General features: G+C 35.1%; 2 protein-coding genes across 2 annotated transcripts; one reads left to right on the forward strand and one right to left on the reverse strand.

Annotated features, from left to right (window-relative positions):
- Window positions 1-12,744: 12,744 nt before the first annotated feature.
- On the reverse strand, window positions 12,745-15,095 carry LOC115963946 (protein PSY3-like). Its single transcript, XM_031083240.1, has 2 exons — window positions 14,997-15,095; window positions 12,745-12,965 (listed from the first exon to the last, which is right to left on the reverse strand). Exons 1-2 carry the CDS (start codon window positions 15,079-15,081, stop codon window positions 12,835-12,837), a joined length of 216 nt encoding a protein of 71 aa, XP_030939100.1. The 5' UTR covers window positions 15,082-15,095; the 3' UTR covers window positions 12,745-12,834.
- A 6,786-nt stretch (window positions 15,096-21,881) lies between these two features.
- LOC115953590 lies at window positions 21,882-22,538 on the forward strand. Its single transcript, XM_031071328.1, has one exon. It carries the CDS (start codon window positions 21,882-21,884, stop codon window positions 22,536-22,538), a length of 657 nt encoding a protein of 218 aa, XP_030927188.1.
- The last annotated feature ends 1,524 nt before the right edge of the window (window positions 22,539-24,062 follow it).

The raw sequence follows: 24,062 nt of genomic DNA on the forward strand, positions 1-24,062 counted from the left end.
GTCTTTTATGGAAATAAAACTAAAATGTGGATTCCAAGGTCTTCTCCAGTATGCGCGTTTACTAGTGGCTTTTATTTTTGATTGGTCTCTCATTCAAGCTGCATTGTTAAGTTAATAGTAATGAGATGGCAAGGGCAGTATGCCGATTCAGGTGTCAATACATATGCTGATGGTCAGATGCATCATACATCCAATCAGAGGATGGAAAACAAACCTGTTCATTTCCAGGGGTGACTAGGGGCCTTCACTCCTGAGAGGGAGCATCCATATGGGAACTCGAAAGCGGAGAGACAATGGAGATGGGAAAGGGATGAGTCCAAAATGTCAAATTCAATGGCATCTCATATGTTCAATGAAGGCAAGTGGTATAATTGTTTTCTGTGTTTGTGTGTGAGCGCATTCCCATATGTAATAATAAGGCTCCCCATGGGATAGATGGAAATTTTGCTTATTTATATGTTTACCATGAAGGGGACAGGAGTAAAAGTTTTTAATTACATTGAGATATAAACTGTTAAATCTGATTTTTTTTTTTTTTTTTGGTTGATCTTTGTAGTCTTAGAGATCTGGGTTTTATCTTATTTAAGTCCTTGCCTAAGGCCAATGTATAACTTATTGCCTTGGAATTTTCTGTTTTAACGGTTTATGTCAAGTTTTTTCTACCAAGAAGGGCAAATTGTGATGTTTGGCCCTATAATTTTATAACATTTTTTACTTAATTTAGTAGTTTTTTTTAGAGAGTTTTAATCTATGACGTCCACTCCTGATAATAGCTCTTTATCATTTATCATCAAACCAAGGCACCAATCAGTTTTTGGTATAGGCGAAAATTGAACTCCAGATCTTTTATACAACCATTAAAGACTTTAACAGTTGAACTAACTGGAATCCACATCTCATTCCCTTTCCTAATAATTCATTTAGAAAATTTTGAAGAATTAAGACAAGTTCCAATTGTAATCCCAATAAATGTACATTCTGATTTTTCAACGTCTAGATCTCATGTATAGGCCTTTTTGAATATACACCACTGTTGGTTTCTTTAAAAAAAATTTCCCTTCGTGTGTGTGTGTTAAAATACTTAACATTCTCAAAAAATAAAAAAAGTATTTACATAAAAGAGTACAAATATATTTACATAAAAGGGAAAATAATGTATTTATATGTGCGTCTCATACACACCTATGTTGCTATAGAGGACCTGAAACCATTTGATTCTATATTTAAAATATTGATACAATTTTTTTTCCCTTATTGGGTTACACTCTTATGTCTTCAATTGAAATAATACGTATATGATGTTGAACTTCGTTGAGTAAAGGAATAAAGTGGAATGGATTGAGTAAATTCTTTTGATAATTTTTATTATTATTTATTTTCAAAATATTATAAAAATAAAAATAAAAATGTTATTTATCCAACTTACACATGAAATGGAATTAGGAACGTGGGTTTTTCGGTTTATGTAATCTTATTTATCCTATTTTTTTCATAAATTGATTTTTATGAACTTTAGTTTATGTCAATTTTTTTTTTCATTTAGTCATTATTTTTTATGCAGTAAATAGGAACTTCTTCATTGGACAAATAATATGTATAAAATATTATAAAGAAGTACAAATTAATGAGAATTAAAAAAAAAAAAAAAAACTCAATAAAAGCTACTAGAGAAAGGATATTGCTAAGACCCAAAACCAGGGATCATTTTAATGGTGTTCTCATGAAAGCGACATTATTCTTTGTGCTACTGATGAATTTACCACTTTTATTAAAGTGTTCTCTCCATTTGTGGTGATTGTTATAGACATTGTATTGTAGGTCAAGTGTATCTGACTTGCCAGTCGAACGATGGTACAATAAGATGATTTCTCTCTCTCTCTCTCTTGAAAGAAACAAACTTTCATTTGTTAACGGGCTTGGAAGGTAGATAGTGAAGTTACAAGAGTTGCTCTGTGATTCGAACCATTAAGAAAAAAAATAGAGTCACATGCCATGCTGTTTAATAAAAATTGGGTCTTAGAATTTGTATTTGCGTCAAACTAGTATCTTTTTTTGACCTGGGTAAGTAATATAATTTAATGTGATATTAAATTTAACCATAAGTTTTACAATTTTCTATTAAATTAATAAAATATTTAAATAAAAAATTCACATAAATTGTGACTAATACTCCACCATAGTAGTTTTTAGTTTTTTTAAGTTATTGTTGGGTAGAAACTGCCAAAGTGGTTGTTGGAGAGAAGGGGACATTTAATTAAAGGAACTCGAGTGTACAAAACTCGAGTTCTATACTTATTACACACACGAACTTACTGGCATCAACCATCTCAATTAATGCATAATGAATGGTACTTGAGAGTACTAAACTCAAGTATTGTTTTTTTTTAGAATTCGAGTTTGTTAAACTCGAGTACCTCTTAACTTTCTAGCCTTTCGTCAACTCTCAACTATTTTCAGTATCTACCTTTCCAACTTTGTTTCCTCTAACGAGGCAGAAGCCTTACTGGTCTGAAGAAGTAGAAGCCTTACTAGTAGTTGAGTCACCATCTGCAAGTCTTGGGTTGTCAATGTTAGTGTCTCCATCCAAGATCAACGTGCTGTTCATTTTCACCTTTGGGTCAACTCTGCTGTGATCAGTACATAGAGGTAATAGTTAAATACTTAGTCAGATTGTGTTTGTATGTGGTTCGTATAAAATTTTTATGCATGAGGTGTATTTCATGTAATCAATTTTGCAATATTAACTATGTACAACTGCTGATATATATATATATATATATTTATTTATTTATATAAAATTTTTTTGTCAAAATAAATGGAGTATAAAAGAATCAAGCTTGACCATATGATAGCAAATACAAAGCACGCATAGTAAGATTATTTTATTCAGAACCACTATATCAAGGAAACATGAAAAACTAATTGCTTGTTAGATGAAAAATATGCAATTCCTTTTAATTTGTAAGTTACACACATAAACCTAGTGGGGTGTAAACACATGAAAATTTAGCAAATCCTTTGAAAATATTAGCATTTCGTAGCAAACAAAAGCATGCTAACTCATTACATTGGATAGAGACCAATATCAAGATCTGCAATGCCTATATCCAGAAACTATAAAGGTCATAAAACCAAGTCACTAGTTTAGTCCTCTAGTTATTAATTGAATATGGGCTCAATCTAACAACACCTTTAGAATAAGCAAGTGCTAAAATTGCATTAAGCAAGCATTAAGCAAGTGCTAAAATTGCATAGTTATATATATATATATATATATATATATATATAAATATATATGTATGTATGTATGTATGTATGTATGTTAATAAATGTTAGTTGAATTCCCAATTCGTGAAAAGTATAGTTCATGTGTGGCTTAATTGTATAAAACTCATGTGATTGATAGATAAAGGTAATATAATATTCTGTTGACTTTTACAGTAATACGGGTGTTCATAGTAATATGAATTCATTACTCAACAAAAAAATTGGCTTAGTAAAATAAAGTTGAAATGGTTGAGTATTAATTATTTATGTGTATAAAAAATATATATGGTTAAGTGCACATTATGTCTATATGTATAAATTATTTGAATGATCGAGATTCAATTATTTATATGGTGTATACACAAAGTCGAGGAGGTTGAGTTTGAATATAATTTTTTTTTTTTATCATACACCTAATTTATTTAAGTGGTTATAGATTATTACAACCACAATATTCTTTGAACAGGTCGGTGATGGTTTTCACTATTTCTATGTGTACTACAATGGAGAGACGTATTATCATGAGTTGCATGGGTTGTCATACCAAAGCTCGAACTAAAAGCATAAATGTGTTAAGGTGAAGCGTGGGATAAGCCTTAGGAAATCGCAACGAAGAATATTAACGGTGATGGGGTAGGACCACTCTAGGCATAACATTTCCATTGTGTATCAAACACCTCAACGGGTTGTAGACACCCAGATTTTCTACAATTCACTATAGTTATCGGGCGGTGCCAAAGTGAAGATGATGTGGGAATTTGTTGAACAAATGCTAGTGAAGGGATTCATTGCTTCGGATCTCTAAGTCACTATTAAGCCCGCTAGTGAGGGTTCATAACATACCGTTTTGGATGAAATTGTAGATGAGTACATTAATTCAATACTGTTACAGTCTTATCAATGGTGTGTAGAGAACACAGGAGATGGGTATAGCAGTGAACCGTGACAGACATTTCTGTATGTGAACTCGATTGAGGAGGAGGAAGGGTACCAGGAAGTGCATGAAAGAGAGCATTTATCTCATGACGAGGTGTATAGGGGCAGATCCGAAAATGAAGATGATCACAGACTTGGTGACAATGCAACCCATATTAATGTTACTAGGGATGAGTTTGAGGAGCTTATCGATACCTTGGGTGAACATGAGGATGTTGATCATATCGAAGAGGTGCATGTAGGAGAGAATAGAGACACATGCCCCGGTCCTAATCTTACGCCAAAATGGTTCACTAAAAACACTTGGGATAATATGTTTGATCTATCACCGATTATGCAAACGGCAGTATCAAGTTGATAGACTAAGGAGCAGCCAATGAAAGGGATGGTATTCCCAACTAAATTGGCGGTGCGACATGCGTTGACTTGGTACGTAGTATGGGAGAATTTTAGCTTCAAAACTGAGCATTCAGACTCAGAGAGGCTTATGCTGAGTTGCAAGGATGATTCCTATCCATGGTCAGTCCATGCAATCTGTTGCAAGGGAGACAATGTCTGGAAGATCACAAAATGCAAGGGCCTACATGTGCGACAAAATTCGGAATACTCATGATGGTTGGATGCTTGATTCGGTGTTCCTAGCTTACGTACTTGAGCGCTATATATGAGAAGACTCCACGTATAAGATAAAGTTCTTACGCCACCTTGTTTTGGCAGACTTAAAATAGGATGTATCTCACTACAATGTATTCTTTAACTTGCATTCTTTTTTCTATACAATGTGGAGACATCAGTCTTCATGGAAATATAAGAATGATCTTTTTTCCCAAGACCCATGAATACCTTATATTATGAAAATTGAAATTGAAAAAAAGAAGAAAAAGAATAAAGGCTAGGTGGTGATTTGAAGTATATGATAGAAACCTGTTTTGTGAATCACTAATGCATGTGACACATGGATTATATCTGATTAGCATCTTCATTGTTGACATTCCAATTAAACAAGCATCTATAGTTTTAATAAAAAGAAAATAAGAAAAAACAATAAAAGGAAAGAGAAAGAAATATTATCTTCATCTTATAGCCTTAGAAGTCTTGATTTGTTTTCTTCAACTTTAATTATTTAACTTGTATTCATTTCTAACGTAATCATTATGGTTCACCTATAAGATATGGGATGGCAAACAAAAGGCCGTTGCAACTATATATGGGGATTTTAAGGAGTCGTATGCAGAGTTACCACGTTTTTTGGCAGGACTTAAGGATGCAAGTTTGAGTACAAAGTATAAGTTACTAGTGGACATAATTACGAACGGGGAACCTGTACATTCAAGTCCGTATTTTGGGCGTTTCGTCAATCTATTGTTGGGTTCAAGCACTATAGGCCTATGATCAGCATTAATGCAACCCACCTCTATGGAATATATAAAGGGAAATTAATGATTGCAATAGCGACAAATGCTAATAATAAGATTTATCCACTAGTCTTCGTTGTTGTCGAGAGCGAGAGCACAAAGACTTAGGGTTGGTTCTTGGCTTGTACAAGAAGGTATGTTACCAACTGAAGCGATTTGTGTGTCATATCTAACAGACACCCTAGGATACAAGCTGTCTTCAGAGACACTAGTCGAGACTTTTTGCAGCTTCCCATGATAGAACATTGTTATTGCCTTCATCATCTATGCAATAACGTCATCACTAGATGGAATGATGAAATTTTAAAGAATCTAGTATGGAGGGCAGCAAGTGCTACCTAAAAGCGAAAGTTTAATGCCACTTTCGAATTAATTGAAAATGTCAACCGGGATGTGCACCAATATCCTAAGGATGTGCCTAAAGACAAATGGGCTCTAGCTTTCAACAAGGGTTACCGTTATGTACCGTTATGGTGAAATACACATGGTTCGAATTAAATGCGTACTTCGATGATCGACGCAATAAGAGAATAACGCAATTGAATTTAGGGAAAAATGGTGTAAATATGCCTTGGATATCTTCATGAGAAATAAGGAAAAGGCAGAGTATCACAGGGTGACGAGACTGAGCACGCAACAACAATCATATCAAGTAGATACACCGCATAATCTAAGGATTGCTGGTGGGGGAGATCACACACATGGAGTTAACCTGCTACAGAGAACTTGCACATGTCAGAAATGGAAACTGTACAAGATACTATGTTCACATGTCTGCAATTTGTATTAGGTATCAACACGAAGCAGAGCAGTACATTGACCCATGCTATAGCGTGAACACACTATTTCACAGCTATGCTCCTATTTTCCCTGTGTTGAAAGATAGATCATGGCCAGATCCTGAAGAAACTCGAAATGTCGTCCCTAACCCCCGATTGATTCGAGAGAAAGGTCGCTCTGTCTCAACACAAATCAAGATTGAGATGGATGGGGCAGGAAACGACTGAGAACCACACCATGAAAGGAGGGAGGGAGGAAGGTGCAATGCGGGTTGTGTAACTAAAAGGGGCATAACTGAAGAACATGCCCTAAGTAGAACGAGGTACCGATGAGTGGTGGTCTTGCGGACTAGGTATGCTAAGTTTGAACTGTGGCATCCTTCTAAATGCAACTTGAAACAAAATGCATGATATATGCCATTAGATCAAAATGCATGCTATATACCATTCAATTTTTATTTTTGAAACTTGGGAAAAATTGGATAAAATTTTAAGGACCCAATATGGCATTTATACTATAGGCTACTTTCCCTATAAGATGCATACAAAAAGTCATTAGCATTGCCATTTGTTCAGTCGCAAAAATTGCATACTAATTGTTTATGTCACTCTATTGCTAGAGGAACAGGCTCAGGTTCTTATCACTCTATTGTTGGAGGAACAAGCTTAGGTTCTTACTACTTTGTCTTTACTATTCACCTATAAAACCAAGGTTTTAAAATATTTTGTATATTTGGGGACAACACTTATCCTTTTACAGCATTGCTGAGTAACTAAAGTAAATCTTACATTTACTCTTTAGCATTATTTTAATGGAAATTAGAGCTGATTCATAATTTCAAATGTAGAGAATGAACTGAAATGCTTTGTGCTAGGTATTGGACTAAATTCAAATTGCACTTAGCAGTTTAAAGATGAATAAAAAATTGAATTATGAGAACCTCATGAAATTATCATTAAATTTTAACCCAATGATGGGTATCTTTTACTTATCTTTTGTATTTTGTAGTATTTGCACAGTTGCATGTGCATGAATGCTTGAAGTGCTTCCTTACTTGTGTATTTTTTGTGTGATCTCACTTAAAATGGTGCAAGTATGGGTTCATATTTTTTGGAAACTCTAAATGATCGCTTTAGCAAAAAACTAGTTCAGACATATAGTGTATTTCCGAACCAGATGGAAACGAGTAGGGCTGTCAATGCTCGACCCAACCCGCGAACACGACATGAACCCGACACGGGTTTTTTTGGGTTAGGGTTGGGCCTTAATGGGTTTGGGTAATAAATGGGTCAACCCAAAAGCGACATAATAAGAAACGTGTCATAAGCGGGTCAACCTGCGTAATCCGTAATAGACACGTTTGACACGCCAATTTATTTGTGTCAACCCAAAATGACTCACTTAACACAACCTGTTTAATTTGTATAACAAATAAATATTTATTTTATTTTAGATTTGTCAAATACCTTTTATATCCAACATATATTTTAAATTTAAAAAGAAAAGTGAGTAATTACAAAAACTTATAAGGGATATAATTGGAAATTGAAACTTTACAAACCCTAGATCTCTAAATCCTAAAAACCTTAAATCTCTAAACCTTCTTATAAATATCTTTTTTTTTTTAATTTCTGCCGTACTACTCACTCTACTATCTTATAGTTTCATGCCCAATTCTCAAACTCAAATTCTCAAACCGGTTATTGCTCTCTCTCTCTCTCTAATGTGTCTTTTTTTTTTTTTTTTTTTTTGGCATAATGCTTTTGTTCTATAAACTTTGAACCCATGTGCAATTATTAATCTATGAGATATATTAATTGTTGATTAAGGCCACCGTTGTAGCTTTTGTCTTGTGCCGTGTGTTTTTTTTTTTGGTGTTTGTATTAGTGTTGGACACTGTCTGCATATCTTGCAAGTGGGTTTATTGAGATAGTTTATAAACTAGATCTGGTGGGTATTGCTTTTAAAGATTACAAGAATGTGGGTTGAAAACTTGAAGTGTATGCATTGCTTTTGGGATATAAAAAAAATTTGTTTATGAATGGGGAAAACCTAACGGCAAAAACCCCACCGGGTGATTTTCAAGTCAACACTCCCGAAATTCCACTATTATCAAAATAAGCGGTTACAAGTAAAGGAATCCCAGTACCTTATACCAACCTATAGTTGAACCTTTATCCCAATACCCAATTGGACTTGTTCTGTAGTGACAATTTCCCTTTTCAATGCACGGCTCCCAAGTACGTGACTAACCAATGCACAGATCTCAGTACGCGACTTCAATCACCAACTAGAGAAGGTTGTTAGTTGCAAAGTTTTTCAGCTTATCTCAATGATGAAGATCAAGAAGATACTTGGTCACAAAACCCTACGGTGCACATACACAGCAACTTCTTCACAAAAATGATGAACTAGGGCAAAACTTTGTCTCCGGTTACAAATTTCTTGAACAAACTTTGCTCAACACTTGTGTAACTTGTGTACACTTTGACGGCCCTTAAAATAATCATTTTATATGTCTAGGGTTAGAAGAAAAGAAAGCCCAAACACATAATCCCAGATTATAGTCAAAATAGAACTGAAATTCTGTTTTTCATAAAGCTCGACAGATAGCTATCTATCGAGGTGCTGTCGAGTAGCTGTCGAGCCTCGGGGCTGGGACAGCTTCCTAAGTTCGATGGATAGCTAGCTGTTGAGCTTTAATGAACAACACTTTTTCAACTTGAATCTTGGACAGACTTGCATGTCTTCAACACTTGATCTTGAAATACAGTTTCTTAAAGTATTAAACACATCCTAAATCTACCCAAATACAAGTAAAGTGCGTTTTGTCAAAGGATAAACCAATTACATAAAATAGTGACATATGTTCCTAACAAGTGAATCATTTATGTCCTAACAGTTGGGTTAGGGTTGAGCCATTTAGTCGAATACCCCCTACCTCGACATGACACGAACTCGACACGCTGACACGAACTCGACACGCCTAGAGACGAGTGATGTGGTGGTCCAGCCCTACAACTCACTTTTGACACTTGAGTGACTAACATTAAATGCTAATTGCATTTTTGTTCTTGATAACACTGAAGAATAGAATTGCTGTGGAACGTCTTCATTTATCAAATCCTAGATTTTCTCAAACAAATTCTCTGGTCTCCACTGTATTGTCTACCAGTACAACCACTCTGCGATATCCAGGTTACATGAACAATAATGTCCAGGTTAATTGTTTGTTGTCTCATAAATTTTGTATTAGGCAAGTTATGCTTAAAAGAAGTATTTTAGCAAAGTCTAATGTAAATACATATTTTCTTGGCAGGCTAATGTGATTCGTAAAACCATTGTACTTGATGTCATGAGAAGACTATTGCTAGCAAGATTCTTTGCCTTTAGTTCTTCCATTCATGCACAATATAGCATTCCTTTGAAATAGAGCTTCTTTTGCACTTTGCAGGCATAGAATATTATGGTTTCCTCATATGCTCGAACAAAAGAAGCTAGTCAAGCAAAGTGGACCTTACTCAGGTAATATTTGAGCAATTTCAGAATATTTTCATTCAAATTCCTATACAATTGATTGTATGGATTGACTAGCTCTATGTTTTTATGTGACATACTGTACTTAAATATGAGTTTATTTTAACTTTTGGCCACAAAAAATTGAAATTAGTATATTGCCAATGAGTTCTAGGCTTTAGCTCAACCAAAAGCTAGGATTGTCTTTTGGGTTGTGTGTGATCTTAAATAGTGAATTTCAAAATTTCTGCTAAATCTACTGAATCCATTTTTTGATGGTTGAATTGCTATGTGGACTCCCTACCATCTGTGACATATTTAGCTTTTGTTCTTGAGTTGTTGCCAAAGCTTGCTTTTATGTTCCTTACTCCAATGGCGGGGTTGCAAATTCATCCTCCTCTTTCTCTATTTTTTAGGTGCTTATTCCAATGTTTTGTCTATCATACTTGTCTTGTCCATTTTAGGTTCTTGAAGAAATCAGACCCTATCTAGTAGGGGCAGCTGGTGGATCTCTTGAACTAGTGGCAATTGAGGTACCAATAGTCAAAGTAAGGATAACAGGACTAGCTACAGGGGTGATGACTGTTCGTGTTGTTGTTACACTAAAACTGCGAGAGAAAATTCCAACAGTTCAACTTTTGTAAAATCCTAGGGAGAAACCAAAAAAATAAAAATCTTGTTGTATTCTTGCGATTTTTTATCACAGCATCTTGCAAGTAAAGGAGGAGTCTATACAACTTTGTAAAACTTTTGTGATAGTTTCATATAATATGTACAGTTTAATATTTAGTGGGCTAACGAAGTTGAGAAAATTCTTGTTAATGGAAATTTAGGCTTGCTAAAGAAATTGTTAGCCATTCCATGTTCAAACTTTAAATGTTAAATTTGTTTTGGCATCTGAGCTTGATTTTGGTTCAACCAAAAGGATGATTGTCCAAAATGTGTGGTAGATCTAGGATTTTTGATACATCGAAAATTAAGACCTGTAAACAAGACTCTGTTAGATTTTCATGGCATATCAACACAATAATAGAAATTGTGTGTGCTTCCTCCATCCCCATAACAAATACAAGCAAAAGAAATGTGCAAATTTTGGTTTTGCAAATTGTAATAGGCTAGTGAGTGAGATTAAAAATTGAGACGGAGAGGGAGAGTGTGAGAGCGGGATTAAAAACTAGAATGCTTAATATTTCACCAGAAACGTTAAAGGTATTAGATCAGGTCGGGTTTCACGGGTTTTGAAATGAAAAACCAACAACTAACCCGCTGGGGTCGAGTTAGACAGTTCGAAACCCGCATCCGTCCGCCAGAGTTGTCAAATCGGGTGGCGGCAGGTCGGACTTGGGTGGGTTGGCCAGGTTAAGTGGGTTGGCGGGTCTCTTGGACAGCCCTAGTTATACTAAGTGAGATTGAAAATTTTACATAGTACTCAAGTTCTATGAACTTGAGTTTGATGGGGTAAGTTATCGAGCCAAACCTGAGTTCACTGAACTTGAGTATGGTGGACCACAAATTAGTCCTGGAACCCGAGCCATACTCGTGTTTAGGGAGCTCAGGTACTGTGTATTACACTAACACAGTACTCAAGTCCTGAGAACTCGAGTTTAGGGCACACAGTACTCGAGTTTAAGAACCTCAAGTACCAGGTGGCATTTTTTAATGCCCAAAATCCAGCTTAGCCAGTGCCATGCTGGCAGACTCACTAGGAACTCGAGTTCAGTGAACTCGAGTGCTAAAAAAGTAGTAGATTGCTAAATATTATCAAAACAGTGCTAGATTGCCACAAACTTTGCCAAAATGTGGTATTTGGCTATTTTCACTCACTGCCAAGTCTTGAGGGATTGTGAAAATATTTTGAAATTTTGTTTTCCATGAATTTCCGGAATACAACTGATATAGTACTCCAAGTGGATACATAATTAAAATAATTTAAAGTTTGATGTACACTTTGCGATTGCACCAAATAGATACCTCCCCTTTCTTCTTTATATATATATATATATATATATATATATATATATTCTCCCTATTAACAAAAGAGTTTTCATTACACTATAAACCCATTAAAATCTAAATTTCTATTTTGATTAAAATTTTATCAAAAGGTTAAAATAATTTAAAAGAAATTTTATTATTTAATTTAAATTATTTTCATCATTTATCATAATAAAAATTGGTCTACATGATGATATAGCCTCCCATCATATAACAGTAGGTCATTTATCTTTTCTCCATAAAAAAAGTCATTTATCTTTTCAAAAAAAAATCATTAACTATTTTATTGTTGACTTTCAATGATATTTGCAAGAAAATTTCTCTTACATATAAATTTTAATTTAATTTGTGCATCACATATAACTATTTTATTGTTAGACTCTTGATACTAGCAAAATTTTCTCTTACATTTAAAATTTTAATGAGTATGTGCATCACATAGACATATTACTAATTAAAATATATTTTAATATGAGATTGTATGATATAAGTGGATGAGATGGGATATTATATCCAACTCTTTGTCAAATAAAAAATATTCGGGATTACATCTATGAGAAATTTTCAAGTTTTATTTATTTATTTATTTTAAATACAATTCGAGTATCATTTTAAAGAACAATTGAAGTTGGATCACAACATAGACTACCTAATGTTACAGGGAACTTCCGGGAGAAAATTACTTAATTAATGGTCAAACTTTAAAGTACAAAATAAAATACAAAATTTATCCCCTCAAAAAAGAGAAAAATGAAAAAAAGCAATGAATATTGAAGTCTTACGGAAGACAATATCATATATTGTTTATTTGATTCTCGGTGTATTATTAATTCATTCATCAGCTCTACAAGGTAGAGCATGTGAAGATTATTTTGGAGTAAATATATAGCAAACCATAAATGAAATGAAAAAGGCAAGGGCAATCTCATCCTTTCCGGCCGCCACCGCCACCCCTATTTCTAGAGGGATCGTGCCCACGGTTTGCTGATGGCTCGCTGTAGTCGTCAGTCATCACTAGAGACCTTCCCTCGGAGGCCAACTGCACCATTTCATTCCCTGTACATATATTATTCCCACATTTCGTTAGAGATGCCTCTATTTTATTCATCATATAAATGCTTATAAATGTTAAAGATTCTTCTCTCGTTTTTCCTCAAATAATTAGTGGAGTTAAGCAAGTTCTTTAGAGCATACCGATTATAGTTGTTGTTGTTTTTATTTTTTTATTTATAACCACGATATCCTGCACGGTGTACAGTGCATTTTAATAAATTTTGTAAGATATTATTTATAACCCATTGATTTTATGAATATTATTATTGTTTGTCACAATTAATCTATGAAGTTTTTTACTAAAACTAAATACATTGGGAGGAAATTTCCTCTAATTTATGCAATCAAGAAATGTCACCAAATCACAGTTCACATTGTCACTTACAAATCTGTTAGTTTTTAAGTGTCTTTCTTGTATGATTTGTGCTTTATATATCAATTAACTATAAAAATTCCTATAATTTTATGATGCAACAGCAGAAAAATAAAGCCATAGTGATGGAATAATATCACAATTTAACCTCCAAATTTTAATTGAACTAAATACAGCCAGAACAACTACAAATTCTTACCAAGTATATGCATCATACAGAAAACCAAAAATCTAATTTGGCACATAATAAGAAAAAATAAGTCTAAACACATTATAATGCTACATAAGTAAAAATGAATACATAAAATCTAAACAAAATATTTAAGACGTACATAATATTTTGAAAAATAACATACCTTTCAGAAAGAAAACCAAAGATATTGTGAAAAAAATTATGGAAGTTTAATTTTTAAGTCCAAAGGAAATGAAGATTTATATTAGACAAATGTAGAGACAAATAATCAAATTACGCAATTTATTTAATTCAACTCTTGCAATTTTGCATTGAAGTTAGTATTATATAGAAAATTGAAAAAGTTTTCTTATCTCTTACATTTCCCATGACTTTTTAGATCTATCCATATCTTTCCAAAGCATGTAAAGTTATAAATGTATACAAATTTTTTGAATTTTCTTAAGACATTGAAATAAATGTATCTATCATTACTTAATAGTTTGACATAAATGTTAAATTTAAATAAGGTAGAAACTTGACTTTTTAAACAAGTACATTTCCCATGAATTTTTAGGTTGAAACTTGAAATCCATTCATATTTAAAGAAAAAATATAATATATTATTGATTCTTAAAAAAACATGTTTTATTGGGGAGAAATCGCTTATTCCACTAACATCACATTTTTACTTACCAATTAATAATCACTCACTACATCGGATATTTTTTTAAAAAAAATTGTAAAATAATTTGTGACTTGAGTATTTTCCTTTTAAGCAATCATGTCTTTAATAATAATGTAATGTTAGGGATACAAAATTGTTTACGATCTCTTTCATAACTGTTAGGTGATAAGTTATGCTTTTGTATAGGCCTATTTATTGACACCAATTTTATGAACACTAATCACAGCATTTGAAAAAGATTATGAAAGATTTTGTGACCCCAATACTTGTTGATACTAATACTAATTAACTATACTAAATTAAGGAGCTTAAATGATTATTAAAAGGTGGTCAGTGTGCACTTGCATATAAACGAGATTAGTAGAGGGAAACGGACATGGATGCGACCAAGTACGCGGAATCCAGCTGGCCTAATGCACACATTACGATAACATATAATGCCCATTGATCCAAACGTAAAAAACGGCCATCTTAACGGTGCTCGGTGCAAACTGGGTTTTTATTTTTTTAATTTTTGAGTTCTGGGGCTACAAACTTCGATAGTGTAGGGTTTCCTAGAATCCCAACCCCGTAAAGACGGATTCCAAGAATGCAATGTGGGGTTTTGGTAAAATATGCAAGTTGAGAACAATAATATTTCACAAATGGGTTCTTTTTCTTTCCATAGATAAAGAGAGGAGGGTGAATTTTATCATAAATGGATGCATGACTTGTATTTTTGGTTGATATATAGCAATATGAGAGAGAAAGAGAGAGAGAGAGAGAGTTTTGTCATTGAAGGAAAGAAAGAATGGTACATACCTGAAAGTAAAATGGTGTTTCGAGCTGAACACATAATCACAAAGGCAAACAAGAGACACAAGCACAATCGAGCTCCAATAGCCATCTCGCTCTCTATGGTTGAGGACTTTGATGCGTTGTTTTTGGGTCCAAGAATATGGTCTGTATTTATAGAACCAAATCTTCTGTCTGTTTGGTACGACAACACGAGGCTAAAATAATGCGATTTGCAAAAATGAAGAGTTGACAATTGCCATATCTGGTTGCCACGTTCGACGAATGAACGGCTCTGTGCGCAGAACTAAGTGCATCCTAGCGGTCCATTTTTGGTCAACGGGGATGGTGTCGCTTACTTTCACAGAAAAGGAAACAGCTTCCTTTTGTAATTCAAAAGTTGCAATCATATTTGTAGGACATTTTTTTTAGTGCATGGTATGGCTCTCACATGGTCCAGTCCATGATAGTGATGGCGCACTGATGCACTATACACCCTTAAAAATTAGAAGACCAACAACATCCACATGGTCCTCTGCCCAATCAAGGCCCGTTGATTGAATTTTTTTTTTTTTTTTTTTTTTTGATACTTCGATAGTCACGACAATCAATTAAATTGCACAATTCTTGACTTCGATCGAAAGATTAAATACAAACAAAATTGATTCATTAATCATCATCCCTTAAAGAGTTTATAAGCTAATTTTTCTTATTTGGTAGGTGTCCATGGAACAAGAAAACGTCTTAATATTAATTCTATGGGTCTGTAAATCAATACATTAAAAAATAAAATAAAACAATCCACCTTGTTTCTTGAAATATTTAGATCCATGGAAACAAAATCTTATGAAAAAAATAAAAGTCTTCTCTTTGTTTTAAAGGATCCATGTGACTTTGATGTGGATTGAATATATGTTAACTTGCAAAAACACTTTTAGATTGTCAGCATCTACATAAACTGCAAGTCTGCAATGAGTTCAGTCAGATATTCAAGAAAAAATGTGAATCCAATCGTAGGGGATAAACATATAAAGCAAATTATTTTAATTCAACTCTAGTGATTATTTTAATTCACTTTGACTTAATAGAACTGCATAATCCTTTGTTTTAACCTTTATACGGATGTGGGACATGAACCACCAAAAAGATATAATACTACGGAGATTGCAAAAGATTGAACTCATGGGTACTAGCAGTAGGTTAAGCCACATGGTCGAAACTATATATATTTTCTTGAGAGTAATGACTAATGAGTTGATGAATTTGTCACTAGTAAGGACTGTAACTTGTGTTTGTAACTGTTTCAATTAAAAGGAATTAAAAGGATGGATGTGATTGTGGGTGCGTTAGTTACCTTTCAAAAGCATCGATCATCGATGGCCTTTGGAAGATTTGTTATCTCGTGATTTTGACTTCATGATGCTCAAAAGTAGACATGGCAAAACAGATTAGAATTTTTTGACCCGACCCGACCTGAAAAATATCTGACCTGAACCCGATTTTTTTGACCTGAAGCAAAAATGGGTTGACTCGTGACTCGACCCGTGTTTTTTACGGGTCAACCTGACCTAACCCACGACCTAACCAAACCCGAACCATTTTTTTAGAACTTTTTTTTTGGTAAAAAAAAGAGTAAAATTAAGACAATATTGGTTTAATTGTTTATTGTGAGCTTTAAGGAAACAATTGATACATTTACATAACTGCATGCAAATTAATTGAAAGATAAATGCATGTGGTTGAGCATTTTGTAATGAGTAAAGATTTTTAGATATCAAATAGAAAAGTACATGCCAAGATAATTTGTAGAGTTAAAAATATAGATTTAAAATTATAGACATGTGTGAGAAACATTCACAAGTGTGAAAATAGTAAAGCCAAAATATCAAATTAGCATAAATTATGAATGCTTAGACCTATTTTTTAACAATTTATGTCCAAAATAAACGGTTTTTCAAAATAAATTATGATATTTCCTAGAGTATGTGTTGTTTAATAATGATATGATATTCATAATAAAGACCATATATAAATAAGCAAGCAATCAAACTTTAATGTATATCTCAAATTGAAATAGAGTGTCAACCACAATTGGTAATAGATTATAAAATTAATTTTCAAGATTGTAAATTTCTTATATGTTTTTATTCTTTATCAAATGAGTTATCCAATAAGTCATTTGTAATTTTGTTTTATGTTTTGGGATGTTGATATTATGTAGAAATAAAACTTGTGTATTTGTTTTACTTATCTTTGTGCTATTTTGTTTTAGATAACAATGTTAGGATTTGTATAATTTTAAAATTATTGAATAAGTATTAATAAGTTTAACTAAGTTCATTCTTAATATAAGTTGTGAATTCAAAATAATGCATTTTACATTAAGTAATTTGTTGCATAACTTTCCAAATAGCAAATACTTGTTGTTTTCTTTATAAAAAAAATAAAAAAAATAAAAAAAATCATGTGAAAAATACTGGTCATCCCAACTCGACCTGCAACTCGATTGACCCGAACCCATTTTTAACCTGCTTAAAATGACCCGTTTTTGACCCGTGACCCGTAACCCAATTGACCCAACCTGAACCAAACCTGACCCGCCCGTTTTGCCATGTCTACTCAAAAGGATATGGTTTGATAATGCCTTAATGAAGATTTGGGCTTTTACTTTATTGATGCTAAATTACGTTACATCAATTATCGATGAAATTATTACAACTAAATAATAAAGAACTCAAAAGACATGTCTTCGCTAAGGCAATTAGGAATATGTTCTTTTAGTGGAGTTATGGACAAGAAGACCAGTAGGCTTGGGTTAAAACAGGAATTGGCAATTTCTCTATAAGGTTGACATACAGATAGGGAAGCTTCAAGAGATAATCCTATGAAAGATCCTTTAACGAACAAGATATGGAAGACCAAGCTTCATGAAAGACTCAAAATGCACCGATGGTGTTAGCAAGGGCACGATACTCAGACTCGGTATTGGAATGAGAAACCATGTCCTGCTTCTTGCTACACTAAAAGACAAGAGAAGTACCCAAAAGAAACAAAAACTTGTGATGGAGTATCGATCAATTGGATCACCTGCCCAATCCACATCTGAATAAGCATGGAGCTCAAGAGAAGACTGAGAGGAGTAATGAATACCATGATAAAGTGTGTCTTTGACATATCAGAGAATCTGAAGAACGGCAGCATAGTGGACAAAACAATGGGCGTCCATGAACTTGCTAACCATACTCATGGCATGTGAAATATCTGGGCGAGTGACTGTGAGATAGATCAAACTGCCAACCAACTGATGGTAACAAATAGCATCTGATATGGGTTCGCCATCTAAAGGTGTGAGCTTGGCATTGAATTCCAAGGGAGTGGAAACAGCCTTGTTGTTTGTGATGCCGGCTTTGGAGAGAAGATCAGAAGCATATTTAGCTTTGGAAAGATAGTATCCATTGGAGGATGAGGTAACCTCAAGCCCAAGAAAATAGCTGAGATTGCCCAAATCTTTCATCTCAAAATGTTGACTAAGGAAGCGCTAAAGAAAGTAGATACCTGCAGAGTCATCTCCAGTAAAAATCATGTTAACAACATAAAGAAGAATAAGAGTGAGACCAACAGAGGATTTTCAAACAAAGAGAGCAATGTTGTGAGGACTCAAAAGTGAAACCCTGCTGAGCAACAATTAAGCTAAACTTTTCAAACTAAGCCCGAGAAGCCTACTTAAGGCCATAAAAAGCACGGCGAAGGCAATAAACTTGATGGCTTGAGTGAGTATAGCCAAAGGGTGGTTGCATGTACATTTCTTCCTGGAGGTCTCCATTGAGAAAAGCGTTCTTAACATCCATCCGATAAAGAGGCCAATGGCAAATGGTGGTCACAGCAATGAGACATCTAACATATGTAAGGCGATCAACTACAGCAAATGTTTCTTCATAGTCAATGCCATATTCCTGAGTAAAGCCCTTAGCAATTAAGCAAGCTGTGTATTGTTCAACAGATCCATCAGCCTTGATCTTGATATTATAAACCCACCTACAACCTACTATAGACTGACAAGGAGGCAAACCAATCATATCCCAGGTGTGATTTTTGTGAAGGACATCTAGTTCTTCAGACATAGCTTGTTGCCAAAGAGGGTCAGTATAGGCCTCACGATAGGTGTGAGGCTCATAGAAGGTGGTAAGAGTAAAAGAGCAGTGATAATCAGTGAGATAAGGAGGAGGAACACTTACCTAAGTAGAGTCACAAATTTCAGGACCAACGGGAGTCTTAGGAGACGGTGGTGCCACAGGATCCAGGACAGGCGAGTCATATGCCAGGGACAAAACCAGAGATGAGTCGTTTGGAGAGGCAGCCAATGTTGAAGAATCCTCCACAAGTTCATGAATAAGAAGGAGAAAAAGGTCAGTAAAAATGGGAGACTCTGAGAAAGAGGACGTAGGAAACTGCTAAAGACTTGTGAAAGGTTGATGTTCCCAGAACTCAACGTGACGAGAGACACGAAGGCTATGATTTATGGGATCATAGCAACGAAATCCAATTTGGGATACACCATAGCCAAGGAAGCAATAGGGACAAGCAGGAGGCTAGAGCTTTGTCTGTTCATAAGGAGGAAGAGAGACAAAACAAGCACAGCAAAAAACCCGAAGAGAGGAGTAGTTAGGGTTTTTACCATAGAGGAGCTTGAAAGGTGATTTGTTGTGTGTGGTGGGTGAAGGAATACGATTAATGGTGTAAACAGCAATGAGTGCATCCTCACCCCAAAAGCGCTCAAAAATAGAGGCAGAGATGAGAAGGGTGCATACAACATCAAGAATGTGATGATGTTTTCGTTCTGCACGACCATTTTATTGAAAGGTGTAGGGACAAGACCAGTGAGGGAGGGTACCATTGCTATCTAAAAAGAATAGGAAATATTAATCATTATATTCTTGAGCATTATTTGACCAAAAGATCTTAATTGGTGCGATTGAATTGAGTTTCAATCATTTTATGAAATTTCTAGAATATGGACACAAGTTTAGACCTATGGTGAAGCAGATAAATCCAAGTATATCTAGAAAAATCATCCATAAATATAACAAAATATTGAGAGCCCCCCTTAATGGGAACTAGTGCAAGACCCCAAATATCAGAATGTATAAGATCAAAAGGTGCAGAAGAAAAAGAGTCACTATTATTAAAGGACAATTTTGTTTGTTTGCCAAAATGACAAAAAGTACAATCAAATTTTGGAAACCGAACTGAACCTAAATGACCTTGAGAAGATAACAATTGGAGATGAGATAATGATGTATGATCAAGACGAGCATGCCCTAAATCAGGTGAGAGGGTCGCAGTAGTAGTATTAGTAGCAGAAACAACTTATAAAAGAATCTTCAAGTCGTGAACCTCAAACATACGTCCAACCTTACGGCCTGTCCCAAGCACTTGACCTGTCCGGGGATCCTGCACATCCACACCATTATTAGTAAATAGAATATGTACTCCTAATTCACAAAGTTGACCAACAAAAAACAAATTGAGGGACAACTTTGGAATATGAAAAGTGTCACTAAGAGATAAACAATTGGGGGAGATTGTTCCTTTATGACTAACAGGCATTAGAGTTCCTTCAACAGTGTAAATAGAGATGGGATGTGCTAAGGGTGCCTTATCAAAGAACCAAGAATGTTTACCTGATGTGATAGAAAAGGCAGTGGAAGTTCAAAATAAAACCTATTGAACTACTGTCTCAATATCAGCTATAGTAAGCAAGGAAGCCAAAGATGGACCTGTAGAAACTAATAGATCTGAGGGACACATAGCGACTGCTCGAGGAAGATAAGCTTTGTTCTGCTTTTGCATGAATTTCTGCAGTTTGCGGCAAGTAGAGATATCATAGCCTTTGGCATGGCAAAACTCACAATGAGTACCTTTGGAAGACTGACAGGTGGGATGCCTAGAGTTTATTTATGGAGGAGCAGTGAATGCGACAATGGGAGGTTGTGGGAGAAGAGAGGGTGTAGCCAACATATGATTAGAGGATAACATGTGATAAGTAGGCTGACGATTCTCCTCAAAGATGAGCTCCTTAACTACAGTATCAAGAGAAGAAGTAAGAGATCGGCTAAGCAAAGAAGCCTAAGCGGACTCAAAATCCTCATGCAGACCCATCATGAAATGCATAAAGTATAAAATATGTGAAAAGAAATCCAAAACAGAAACATATTATATGAAGCAAAGAAAGAAACAAAAGAATTAGGGTTTCTAGGCAAAGGCCTATGTACGCAGACAAAGACATGCATACGCAAAATTTGATCTGCGTATGCATGCTCATGGCACATGCACGCAAGGTTGTTCAAAACCCTTAAATGAACTAAGCAAAAAATAGAGCATGAACTAAAACCCTAATTCTAACAACTAAACATGTTCACAAACATAAAGAACTATAAAACTAATGTAAACAAGCATACATAAACAAAAGCTACGCAGAAAACAAGATCAAAACGTAGAAAGAAAAGCAGAAAAGAAAGAGAAAGAGTTAAAGCTTGATACCTCAAAAAGAAGTTCCCAAGCTTTGATTTTTACCGTTCCCCTCAGTCAAATCTATCACAAGTCATTAAAAAAGCGATTATTAACGTTAAACTAAAAGGATTAGGGCCAGAAAAGGTCTTAATCAAATAAAATTGACTTGAGGGTGTTTTGTGAAAAACTCCATTTTGATTCACTATTTTCTAGCGAATCTTAGGATTTTCTCATGGGATTTCTGTGTGTTTTGAAAATGTACCATGTAAAGCTTTATATAGTGGGGAAAATGGGGTTTGGAATGGCTCCCAGACGGTGTGTGATTCATTCCAAACCTTATCCATTATTGCAAAAAACTTGCATTTTTCCTACTTCTGAGCCATGCCGACAAAATAAGCCTTGATGAGACGCACAATCATTGGTAATTCAATCTGCGACCATTGCCAAGCTGAAGTTGAAGACCCACTCCATGCCTTGTGGACTTGCACTGAGTTGGACACGGTCTGGGCAAATCAAGCTTTATGGGAATTCCGAAACTCCGTCAGTTTTGCAGATTTTGAAGACTTGGTTTCATGGATAATAGCAGAGGGTAAACAACTGGATCTTTTTGCAATCACCGCATGGTCAGTGTGGAATCAAAGAAACAAAGCTCGGGTACAAGCTTCTATTATTGACCTTCATCAAATTGTCGCTGCTGCAAGAATTAGTTTGGATGAGTTTCGCATGACAAGACAAGGACTAAAGTTTCAGAGGCAACGTGCAATCCAATCAGCACAAAACCAATGGTTTCCTCCTCCAACGGACGTGGTGAAAATAAATTTCGATGGAGCGACGTGTCCAAAAAAGAAGAAGGCCGGTATAGGAGTAGTGATTCATGATGTAAATGGTTTGGTGCTGGCCTCATGTGCAAAGATAAAACACCAACCTTACAAGGCAGTGGAGATTGAATCCTTGGCAACAGCAACGACACTATCCCTTGCAACAAATCTTGGTTTTCGATGGGTTATTTTGGAGGGAGATTCAATGGAAGTGATACAAGCTTTGCAAGAGAATTCATAGGCCCTAACACCTACGGGTTTACTGATTGAGGATGTTAGAAGGTTTGCCCAAAACTTTGATGAATTGCTATATTCTCATACTAAAAGAGATGGCAATGGTGTAGCTCATAGTCTGGCTAAATATGCTCTAAGCATACCATATTTTTTAGTGTGGATGGAGGATGTTCTGTCACACATTTTTTCTATTGTACAAGCTGATTTAGCACGTTTACATTAATAAAGCTCAATTTTTTTCACCCTCAAAAAAAAAAAAAAAAAAAACCCTAGCTGCGTACACAGGATCATGCATGCGTATGCATGCTTTAGCCCACGTATGCAGGCTGCTACCCACATACGTGGGCCGAGGGCCTCTTTGGTCATTTATTTCCAAAAATAGATTTTTACTCATTTAAAAGTTATATTTTCCATTTTAATACTCTTTAAGTTAATTTGATATTTGATTGGGCTCTAAACTGGCCTTAGGCCTTAGTGTTTGATCATCATTAGGGAACGGGAGCCCGAGTTATAAGGGGTACAAAATGCAATGTCTACAGTCAGCAGTGACTTTGGGCTGAGATAGTCGCACTAGCTTAGGAATCGAACCAGTTACATACCTCCATAGTTTGCGACCCTTGAGAAAGACAGTCATATTTTGAGACCATGCATGATAGCTAGTAAGACCATCCAAGATAACAATGATAGGACAAATAATGTCTCGTTCATTTTATTGAGCCATCATGAAGAAAATGACCACAAAGAGGGGGTTAGAGACCTCAAACGAAGAAATAAAGCAAAATAATCAGAATCTACATGAAAAACTGAGTAAGATATGCCTTGTTGAAAAATTGACTTTTGGTCAAAAAGTCAATGGTCAATAGTGCTGGGTCAACGATCAAAAGTTAGTCAAAGTCAAAGGATGACGTGTGCTGACGTAATCTAATGATGCAAGATGCTGATATGGTAGGATGACGTCACCTTAAGGCTGACATGGCTTGACTTGAAATGGTTCTGGAGCGTGGGGCGCGTGGCATACATGATGTGCACATGACGAAGCTGTGCTTGGTGTGGAATGCGTGTAAGCTCGTAGCGGCGCGTACTCGTTGTGGGCGCAATGAGGGAGTACACCTCGACCAAGTGGACCGAGGCGAAGAAAGAAATAAGGAGTCGCCACCTAGTTTTATGGTCTAAGAACCATGAATGTAGTGCCCTTACGTGGAAGGACTAGTCTTACTACCAAAGTATGAGTTCGGAGTTTAGGTACGATTTTGGAAAAGTGTTAGGCACCCAAAACCACCCAACTCGTGGTCGGCTTCCACTCATTATGTCCTACGTCTTAATCCTATTAAAGGCACATTCGACATTGCATCTTAACACACACACACACAAGCATACATCTAAGTATACAACATGGCATTTTATCCCAAACCTAACATACATCTATCATGTTATCACATTACAAACCCTAGCATTCATCTATCATACTTATCAACCAAGAGAAGCCCTAACATTTTCTCATCAAAGCATCTCATCTCAAATCATCATATCA

Source organism: Quercus lobata, chromosome 1, assembly GCF_001633185.2.
Source record: "Quercus lobata isolate SW786 chromosome 1, ValleyOak3.0 Primary Assembly, whole genome shotgun sequence".
NCBI classification, from domain to species: Eukaryota; Viridiplantae; Streptophyta; class Magnoliopsida; order Fagales; family Fagaceae; genus Quercus; species Quercus lobata.